We start from the raw sequence: 11,420 nt of genomic DNA, 5'->3' as shown, positions 1-11,420 counted from the left end.
ACCTTGCAATAAGATTTTAATTTTCTCAGAGCTTTCACTTTTTTTTCAAGTCCTTTCTTTGAATTTCGTGTAAACGCGCGCGCTCAACTCGATCGTCTTCTTGAGTTTACGTTTTCGAGCAATTTCTCTGATATTTATAAAGCGCGCACCGGATACGATTTAATTCTCCTACGATAGCTTCCATCTTCCTTCCTCCCATCCATCCTCCATCTCCTTCCCGTACACCGGGTATTGAGAACACGATGTTTCAGTTACCTAATGGAGATAGATCGAGTCGCGGCACCAAACTACCTCCCCACAGAACAGGACATTCTTCGTGTGAGAGTGCCCACCACCGGTATAATTGAATATCCCTTTGACTTGGAAGAGATCCGATTTAGGTATGTGTGCCTCTCGCGGTCGGCCAACGACGATGATGAAAGGAGAAGCGAGCTGCCTGCCTGCGCCTGCAAAACCATCTGCATCGGGCCGTTTCTGCATTCTTTGTCTTCTGTGATTTATTCGCACTGCACCTGGGATTCGTTGTCCGATTAAATGTTCGCCTATTCCCGCCGTTTAAGTCCTGCGGCTTTCTTCCGTTAAACAAAGGGATTTATAAGATTCTCAGAATTGTTAACTATCACGTTATCGTATTAATTATCTATTTATCAATCGATTGATCGTGTTACATAGATGGAAATTGGAAATCTCTCGACTTTTTCCTGTTTTATCACGCTCGTCCGATATTAGTTTATAATCTCTTTATTTTAGTATCTCTAATATGAGTAAAAATTAAAAAAATTTGAGAATATAATCACTACACATGTAGCGTTTATTTTGTCTGAGATTTCTAAATGATAAACGCAATTGGGTTTACTCTTATAATTTAAAGAAAATTTATAATTTTTTGCATATAGATTGTATTATGGAAACAAAAGTATAACATGAAACATACCAGAATAAGCCTCAGGACTCAATATCGGCATTATAAAAACTCTTTCAGGCTGAGCCAATGGACGAGCATGTGTGAGAGCTGTTTTATATATATATATATATATATATATATATATATATGTTATTTCTCCCCTCCTCCCCCCCCATTCTGTTTTACAATTGTTTATAAATACGTTATATATATATATATATATATATATATATATATATATATATATATATATACATTTTTTAAATGTACCCTACGCATGGCATGCACTTCCAGATAGCAGCTTTTTATTTCGTTTTACAGTTATCTTAGTGATCTAGACCGTATCGAAAAGCCTGATTTCCTTCCGACCGAGCAAGACATCCTCCGGGCACGAGCTCCCACCACCGGCATTATAGAATATCCGTTTGATCTGGACTCCATCATATTTAGGTACTAATAGTCTTTCAGTTTGATTATACATTCAAATTCTCGAATCTTTCAACATTGTGAAATTGTATTTATGTATAATAAAATACATAAAATATACATTTTTCATCTATAAATCTAGGATTATCTCGTAGGGTTTTAATTTTTAAATTCAGAGTTTCAGTAATTTGAAATTTCAGAAATTTTAAACAATTAATACACAAATAGTATAATAAAATGTTTATAATTTAATGTTAGTAGGCTAATAGAATTTTAATTTAATTGTTAATAAAACTGTTGAAGAGATATTTAAAATTACTATTACAAAATTAAAGAACGGTGGAAAAGAAATACATATATATATATTTACGTATATATACTTATAATTTGTACATATTGTTATATTCTTGAATATAAGGAGCTTTAACATTTGCATGGTTTTTTATGTTTTATATTTTTCAATATTGTGCGCTAATACTACTGCATGTCGGATTATTAATGTTTATAATTAGATAATAATTGTGCGAGAATAATGACATATATGCCTTTTCTTAAAATACTTTAGATGTTTGTATATAGATTGTGACAAAGGATAAATTGATGAATTCGGGATGAATTGAATCACGAAAGAAACATTCATGTACATATATTTATTTATTTATTTATTTATTGCATAGGTTTTTTTATAGATTTTTTTTATAATATTCTAATTTATAATATTATAATATATAATTAAAATTCTATTATATATTTTTAAATATATAATTATATTATAAAAGTTTTTTATATAATTTTTTAATTTTTTATAATATTCTTTTATGATACAAAATGTAATTCGCAGATATATCTTGATTTCTTGACTTTATCCAATGTATCCTTAAACAGAAGTCTTCTCTAATTAGATTAGAGGTTCTTAATCGCGAAAGTGGTCAATAAAAAAGACACAAAGTGAGCTTCTTCTTGTCTTTTGTTTGCATCTTTATTGATGGTTATAAAAAATTCTGAAGTATAAAAGACGAAGAGTACCGCGCAATAAATGCGTGCTCCAATAGCGATCCATTGCATGTGATTCGCTGCTAGACTTGCTGAGGATTTAAAGACCACTTTATTCGTCTTACGATCCAATTTGTCCTACGTGTTTCTTATCAATGTCGACAAGCTCGTAGACACTATTCGATTCTATTAGATTCTACTTTTTGACAGTCGGAGAGATCTTACAGTCGAATTTCGGTATTCTTAAATCTGTTTTCACAATTGCTTTTCTTCTTATTCTTTATGCTATCTTTGTACTATTTCACATTTGACATGTGACCACAGACGTATACAATGAGAGATTATTATTTTATATATTATTAAAAGAATATATTTCGATATATGATTCAGCATAAATAATCTTGAATTAAATTCTGAAGTAACGTGTTTTAAAATACAATTTTTTTCGTATATTTCTATATAAATTCTTACAGGCAACGAAAATCTATGTTTTGAAAAAAAATCCAAACTTTAACGATAAATTATTTTTATATTAAGAATACGAATTCGACTATATATTTCTTTTACACGCTATTACAGCAATACAATTCAACTGAATATTATTTGCAGGATGGTAGACGTCGGTGGACAGAGGTCGGAAAGAAGAAAGTGGATCCATTGTTTCGAAAACGTCACTTCAATTATATTTTTAGTAGCTCTAAGTGAATATGATCAAATTCTATTTGAATCGGAAAACGAGGTAATTAAAACACTTTTGGAGATGTATCGACAATCTTGAACGCTCTTGTGATCTATTTCGTCTCTGTTTTCTTTCAGAATCGAATGGAGGAAAGTAAAGCACTCTTCAAAACGATTATAACATATCCCTGGTTTCAACACTCTTCTGTCATTCTGTTTCTCAACAAGAAAGATCTATTAGAGGAAAAGATCATGTACTCTCATCTCGTCGACTACTTTCCGGAATATGATGGTAAGTTATGATATTAAAAAGCCTTTCTCTCTTCTCTTTTATTAGAATCGGTACGCAGATATTGTTATTATCCGTTTAATATTAAATGCTACGTATCCATTTCTCGTTGTTAATCAAAACTAGATTTTAATTTAAAACATGAAAATTATGGAAATACAATAAGTACACCAAACATTTATTAAATACATAAAAATATGTTTCAATTGTAGCAATATAGTTTATTTGCTTTCACAGAAAAAATAAGATTAATAAATTTAAATTAAAAAAATTACTTCAAGGCGCATAACTGCGTAAAGCACGATAAGATTATTTACCTTGATATCAGTAAATAAGTAAGTTCTATGGTATAGGGCCGAAACAGCAAGACGTACCGGCCAGGGAGTTCATCTTAAAGGTGTATCTCAATTGTAATCCCGATCCCGACCGAATGTGCTACTCTCACTTTACGTGTGCGACAGGTCTGTCTGAGTACCGAGTGTGTCCCGAGCAGAAGATGTAGATCCCTCAGTAGTGATTTGTCGAACGTGATTCGTTAACGTTACGTGTAACTCATATATGCTTTATTGTAACTTTGCTGCTTCGATATTCAAAACCGGCGTAATCAGTCTTTATTAGCGGTAATCTGTCAAAGGCTACTTATTTCGGTGCAGCAAGCGTACGTCCGCACTTCCCTCTGCGCGTAATTTATGACATTCAATAGCACGTAATATATTTATATAATAGAATTAACTCGTGCGTAGATTGAGAAGCTAGTTGATGTCTTGTAATAATCGAAAGACGCTCGACGAACCGTGCATTGTATAATTTAATTTTACACAAAATACTCTATATTATTATTAAATATTTAGCAAAAATATTTTGTCGAAAATTCTTAACGGATGTATTCGCGATTTTGACTCGAAGAGAAATTTTCGAATTTTATCTCAAATTACGTAACAAGTTATATGCACAAGCAACTGTTTCAGATTTGCGAAATTATGCTCGGTACCCTTATATAAGCCTTCTAGCTTATTAATGGAGCTTTCGAAAGGCTTCTTTGATGTTCACTATGACTAATTCAATAAGCTGTCCTTGGAAAGCGTATATTGGATTTGAGCAAAGTACAACATTATTTCATTAAAATAGATCGATATTCGTCTGCATTTTCGCGCGTTATCCTTTGCATATGAGCGTCGTTGATTCACGCGCGCCAACGTTCCCTTCGATTCGGATTTTCATTCATCTTGTAAAATAGACACTTATTGTTAGAAATATCGTAACACACGGACGAATTTCCTTGGCTAGATTCCAGCTCGTATCTCGTAGTATTTACACCTGGCGACTTTTCAACGATGCGTAGCAATTAATCGTTCCGCGATTAAGCAATCGCTAAAAAAAAAAGCTGATGTCTGCTTTGTAAATAACCGGAAGTAACGCCATGTCCCTTTCTCGCTTGTATATTTCGCAGGTCCGCAGAGAGACGCCATAGCAGCTAGAGAATTCATTCTGAGGATGTTTGTTGAGTTGAACCCGGACAGTGAGAAGATTATTTATTCCCACTTTACGTGTGCCACAGGTAGGCTAGCCATTTGATAGCTCCCATGTACAAAAAACTGTATACTTCTCTCGCTTTATAACAGTTCTTCGATGTGTTGTGCCTTGTACAGAGCTTGTATGTTGCCTGCCTCCCGTATGATCAGGTGTGTAATCAAATGTTATAAACGCGCGCCATGGAAAAATCAACCTACATTCGTATCTATGAAACGTCTTTTTTCAGTGAACATACAATCTATATATATATATATATATTAACGTATAGGAGATTGCATGAAAATAAAAGAATTAATTTGAACTAATCTAATTAGATAAATATAACTTTAATTATATATATAAAGAATTATTCATAAAAAAAGGGAAAAGTAAATATAGTAAATAAATATAGAAAAATGAGATAAATTATAAAACGAATTGTTCCCAACGCAACAATCTTAATATTTCAAATTTACTTAATTTAAAAGTATATGAATTATATACATATATTTTTTTTACAAATATATTTTTATCGATGTAAATTTACTGGTTCGTAATTTGTATTACAAACTCGACAAATATCGGTAAATTTGGAAATATCAGGTTGATTTTTCGAAGGCATAATGCGGTGCTCCTAACCAGTCTCAATGATCTTACAATTTATATTTTGCATGCTGCGGTTGTGGATAATTAACCATCAGATACGGAAAACATCAAGCTTGTGTTCTGCGCTGTTAAGGATACGATCATGCAAACCGCGCTTAAGGAGTTTAATCTTGCTTAATGCGATGTCACATGGATTGTATAGATATTATCAAATGTGTGCGTAGACTCCTGACGGTGCCATTTGATATTTGAACGTCGATAGTGATGTAGATCTGTGCCACATGAACTTGTAACGAAATTGACTTATTGTTAGTATGATGATTCTATCAGCGAGTGCTGAGAGTAACCCAATAGTATAGCGATCGTTCGACAGAGATTGTATTGTATGAAACAAGTTAAGGCGAGTCACTTTTTAAAATGCTACTGTACATTGTTCTCCTCTGAAAAATTTAATCTATGTGTGGCTTAGCTCTGTGTCGCTCTTGACGATTCGTCTAAACATTAAAATGCCGTATACTTAATGACTCGTTTGCCTTTTGAAAATGACTGCCACCTTTACCATTGACGACACATTACAATATAACGTTAAGTAAAAGATATAACAGAACCTTGTAACCTAAATAAAATGAACATAGCAATTGATGTTCGCTCTAATAATTACTATAGAATTACTCCATTTCTCGCAACATTGCGTTGCTTGATATGCCTTTATAACAAACAAAGGCTTCTTTCGATGATATTTTTATTGCGTTCGCTATATTATCATAGTCCGGTAAAAATAGAATATTCCATCATTTGTGGCTAAAGTTGTAATCATTTTTAAATGTTGATTCTTGTAGGAAGATAATATGATATTTTTACAAATCATATAATAATTTAGATAATTCACAGATTTGAACAATTCTCCTGTGAATTATAAGAAGAAATATAGTACATAGTTTTTGTTAAATATATATATGTTCCTCCAAGAAGTATATTTAATGATGTGAACTAAAATATTTCAGGCTTAAATGCGAATTGTTTTAACAAAATATATACTAATATATATATATAGTACAGCAATAATTTCTTTGGATTTTTTCTTGGATTATTAATCTTTAATTTAATTTGCTAAGCTTCTTCAAAATAAGCGTCGAAAAAGAAACTGTAGACTATTTGTATAGATTATTGTCTATGGTTTTTTTCTCATTCTGCTATAAAAAGTATTTGAAAGGGAATTGCATGCTGCATGTGTGTGACGACTGTCCAGGATTTGAAGCTTCCTGTTTAGGGTGAGTAGGTGAATTTTCGTTTTATGCTATTTTCATGTTAATCCTTTTGAGAAATGTTAGGCCTCTACAACAAGAAATAAGAGTAAGAGTTAGAGTAGGAATATAAAGGAGGAAATAAAAATATTTTATTCGCTCAGGTCCTTACTCCTTTTTATTTCCTTAAACTGGAAATAGCTCTCTTGCGTCAACTCTTAGTTCTTAATCCAGGCTTCACGTATTGTAGACCGGGCCTTAAAGTTATTAAAATTCAATATATAATTGATATAATATTAAGAAAAATTAATTTTATGTAGCATGTACACTTGTAAAAAAAGATACACGCATCATATTACGTCTTAAGTTTCAATCGTCATAATTTTCAAAAATCTAATGATCCGTATGCGTATTAGAAGTTGATACGATACGTAATCTTGAAAGGCTTACATGTTATAAGAAGTCAAGGTACAAATTGTATTTAATTCGGAAAAAGAGAGGATCATTCATAGCATGTGTCGAATAACGCTTTATACAATTTGTTAGAAAAACGTTTCTCTTTAACCTTTTATGAATGGAATAGGAATTAAGAATACATTCAGATTTCTAAATACATGTATTGTCCTACTTCACAGATACGGAGAACATCAGATTCGTGTTCGCGGCAGTCAAGGACACCATCCTGCAGTCCAATTTGAAGGAATACAATCTGGTTTAGACGGCGAAACGCACTGCAAATCCGAGCGGACACGACCACAGTTTCTCTCGCATCCTGACCAATGTATCAGTGTGAGATTGCTACTCCGTTGACTCGCGATCCGAGAAACTACGGAGATACGCGAGGCAAAAACGATACAGACTCGTGGTGCGATCGTGCACGCATGTATACACGTAAACATCGAGCGTGCGTCGCGTCGAGCTTTGTCGTGCCGAGAGTGTGTTTGTTTGTACCAACAAGTAGTAGCTAGACACGCGTAAGACACATAATTATGATGGACGTAAAAAGCGACGGAGCGATGTAAAAGAGAGCGAACAAGGACCTAAAAGCGTCACACGAGCATTCTTTTTCTCTTCGAGAAGAAAGGGAATATGAGGAAAAAGAGCAAAATCTATCTTTCACTGTCGATACCAACTCGCGCGAGTCGATTCGGTTCTCTCGTACACCGGTTCCCGTGTTTTGGGATTTGTTACCTTTCTTTTGTAGATTAATTCTTAGTCGATATTGCGCGCGCGAATGCGCTTCCCCTTCCCCCCTCCTCGGGCCGGGGAATACGTCGATACCAGGGGCCCCGGGCATCGTTGTCTGACTTTTATATATATATATATATATATATAATATATATATACATATATATTTATATATATATACATATATATATATATGAACGAACGAATGCGAGGGCGAACGTGTCTTACGCGCGTGAGCGTGGCACACGGCGCGGCTGTGCCGCGCGCATTTTTAACGGCGCGTCTGCCTGTGTTCGTCTCTCGAGTCCAAGAGATCTCAGCGGAGGAGAAGAAAACTGAAGAGGCGAAACGGCGAGGCGAGCGAGCGAACGAAAGAAACGGGCTTTTTAATCGCAAATTAGATTCGATGACACAAGTGAGAGCAATTCTAGTGCCATTTACTAGTATGGTGTTGTTTTTTTTCTTTTCTTCCTGTTTTCTTCTTTTTTTTCTTCCTTGTTTCAAATCTACTAAATGCTAAATTTAATGAAAAGTCTTTCGTTTAAAGTTATGCGAAAGTCAAAGCGTTTCTGTTTTTTTCTTTTTATCCGTGCCAGAAATGCCTCAAAGTTCTTTCTGCATGTGACTCTCGAATCTATTAAAAATTCATCGTATAAATATTGTTATATATAATATATAAAGAATGAAATATAGATTATATATATAAAGCGCGAGAGAGGGAGAGAGAGAAAGCGAGAAAAGGAAGAATGGATACCAGCGGCAGTGACGGAGAGAAAGAAAGAGAGAGAGAGAGAGAGAGAGAGAGAGAGAGAGAGAGAGAGAGAGAGAAAGAGAGAGATAGAGGAGAAAGAGAAAGAAGGTAGGTAAGAACGAATGCGAAAGGGAAAGATTATGTATGTGTGATGAAATGAAAAGGAGGATACTTTGTGTTTGCGGAAGCGAAGGCTACTGCGGGAAACTGCGTCTGTTCGATGTGACTTAGGTAATTAAGGGGCGCGGGAGGAGCCCGCAGATATCTCTCTCTGCCGTCTCCTCTCTCTGCCGGCTGTGCGTCCAGGTTGCGCGAGGGGAGTTGATCCTCGAACTGCGTGCGAATCCCTCCAGAACGATTTTTCTCGATTTGCGAAGATAAATTAATTTTTCGTGAACGTAAAGCTTCAAACTTGTAGAGAGATAGATTCCTAAAGAATGAGAGAAATTCTAACTTGCAAAGATCGAAAACGAGAAGTTTCGATGTGCAACGATAAATTTCTAAAGTATACGAAAAGTTCCGGTGAGTTTTTTGCGAACAAGATTCCTCTTGAATTTGCAACAAATGGAATTCTTCGAAGAACGAGAAAAATGTCTTATGGAACATCGTGAGGGCGAACTTCTCGGGAGCGATGATGAAGGAGGAGTTTGTCGCGGTTCTCCCTTCGTCTGGCCCTCGTCCTCTTACACGGCACAGCCACCGCGTACAGCCAGGGTTCAGAGAGGGCCATAAGTCCTTTCTCGGAAGAGGGAGGACTTGATGTCCCTCGCTCGCCCCGTATCCACATTATACAGTGTACGTACGTATGAACTGCTCACTGCCTGCGCTCGCTCATATGCCGGCTAGCGCGCTGCCCGTTGCTCGTACTCTCTGACGGTTCGATCATTTCAATTTACTTGGAAGTCGCAGTTCGCGTCATCTTTTTTCCTCTTTGCCGATAATGTTTACTGAAGCGGATGAATATGAGAAAAGAACATTAATGGATAAATTATAACGATTAAATAAAATTAGGAGAAGATTCTACAAATTTACTGCAATAAAATAGCGATAAAAGTATAATTTTGAAAGATAAATTCAAAGAAAAAAAGTAAAAAACCAAGCCGAGACTAGTTTCTTCAATATTCTTTCTCCATCAGAGAAGACGCTATAAAAGAAATGAAATAATAAGGAAAGAAAGAAAGAAAGAAAGAAAGAAAGAAAAAAAAAACTTTATAAACACGCGTGTACGTCATCGGTGGAGAGGAATGAAGAGGGATCTTCTCTGCTAAGTTGTTCGACTCTGAAATCGTGGTTCTTCCAAACGTGCGAGAAGAAAAGAACGCGTAGAAACTGTTCGACGAGGTAAACTTTTTCGCTTTTACGAAACACGAAGAAGGAAGGAAGATAACGCGAAGCGTCACGAGACTATTTATCGGAGTCGAGAACGGTTGTTAGATGTAATTGCTAGGTATGCGCGATGACGGGAGCCGCGCGCGAACCCGGAGAGTACGCCGCGCCAATAGAGACGACTGTCTCTACGCGGCGTCGGCCGAAACCGGAAGAACTTTCGCATTCCAACACGAATGTGCGACACAGCATCTCAAATGTCACCGGATTCCGCTGGCGCCGCGCACGCACCGCATATACCGGGCAGCATGTGTCATATACCTTGGTTGTGTCACACCCACCTTGGTTGGAACACTGAGTTTATATATGAAAGAAAAAAAGTATATATATAAATACATTAGATAATATATTATATATTAAGCGGATACCAACACAACAAATAATATTGAATAATAACATTAATAATTATAATAATTATAATAATTATAATGATAAAATAATAATAATAATAATAGTAATAAAATAATAATTAATAATAGTAATACTGCTTGGTTTTCAGTGAGAACGCGTGATTAAACGGATGATGGCAGAGAGGGAGGGAGAGATAGCGCATGTGCAGGACACGAAATGTAAAACGATGCTAGTGAGAAAAAAATGAATGAGAGAGAAAAAGAGAGAACGTATGTATGCGTATGTGCATTTTCGTGTGTGCGTCTTCGTGCATATTTATGCGTATTTGTGCAATTGTATGGGCATATGCGCGTTGCGTGTACATGTATGAGAGGAGAAAGACAGGATTGGCGAGAAAGAGAAAGGAAGCGAAACGAAGAGGGAAGGCAAGGGAGTGATTTTCAATGTGCGTGTGTGAAGAAATTTTAATGAGAGATGAAAAAAAAAAAAAAAAAAAAATAAGAGAGAAGATCGATTGCGACATTAATAGGCTTTGTACAACCCTACTCGAGAAATCGGCAAGTGACAACGTGCAAGAGTCTTCAAGGGGCTGTTAGGTTCATTTGTAAATCATCTCTCTTTCGTCAGGAGGCGCGTACACCACCCTTCCGAGAGCATAAAATATGTTGGGTATTCTTTCTCTGTGTATAAAATTGTAAACACCTACCAAGCCCAAAAAAAATCAATGTTTCTAACTTATTTATAATAAATAATATACATTAATGATAAAAATAAACACACACAGTTTGTGACAGTAGCATCGACGAGCGTGACGAGAGAATTCATCCCTCAATAGCAATAGAAATCCTTATCTCCATCCTGCATATTTGCGGTACCACTATTTGCCACATTAATTTTTTTAATGGAATCCAACTGCATTATTTCCTTAACGGAATAAGATTGCGACAGAACTTCCGAAACGCTAAACATTTTATTAAGAGACTTTTTATAACAAAAAATTTGATAATTGACTTCATTCTCCTTTATCAATGTATGACGTTACTGTCAGCTGATTCTATATTGATCTACATTACTTGCAAAAAATTGAAACAA

General features: G+C 35.3%; 1 protein-coding gene across 9 annotated transcripts in view; it reads left to right on the top strand.

The window, feature by feature from the left end:
* The window catches only part of Galphaq (G protein alpha q subunit), a 33,221-nt gene extending 22,118 nt beyond the window's left edge, over positions 1–11,103 (top strand). For 2 of the 9 annotated variants that reach the window (XM_072904421.1, XM_072904429.1), the window contains exons 4-8: positions 1,226–1,354; positions 2,933–3,062; positions 3,140–3,293; positions 4,741–4,848; positions 7,288–11,103. In XM_072904421.1, the coding sequence (XP_072760522.1) occupies positions 1,226–1,354; positions 2,933–3,062; positions 3,140–3,293; positions 4,741–4,848; positions 7,288–7,370 (604 nt within the window). In that variant the 3' untranslated portion in view covers positions 7,371–11,103. Of the gene's footprint in view, positions 1–251; positions 381–1,225; positions 1,355–2,932; positions 3,063–3,139; positions 3,294–3,643; positions 3,752–4,740; positions 4,849–4,912; positions 4,984–5,503; positions 6,680–7,287 lie in introns of those variants that run through there. The other 7 variants (XM_072904430.1, XM_072904424.1, XM_072904422.1 and 4 more) reach the window with 7 other exon arrangements.
* The last annotated feature ends 317 nt before the right edge of the window (positions 11,104–11,420 follow it).

This window comes from Anoplolepis gracilipes, chromosome 13 (assembly GCF_047496725.1).
Source record: "Anoplolepis gracilipes chromosome 13, ASM4749672v1, whole genome shotgun sequence".
NCBI lineage: Eukaryota > Metazoa > Arthropoda > Insecta > Hymenoptera > Formicidae > Anoplolepis > Anoplolepis gracilipes.
Note: the sequence above shows the minus strand (reverse complement) of the source record. Positions and strands in the feature narration are given on the sequence as shown.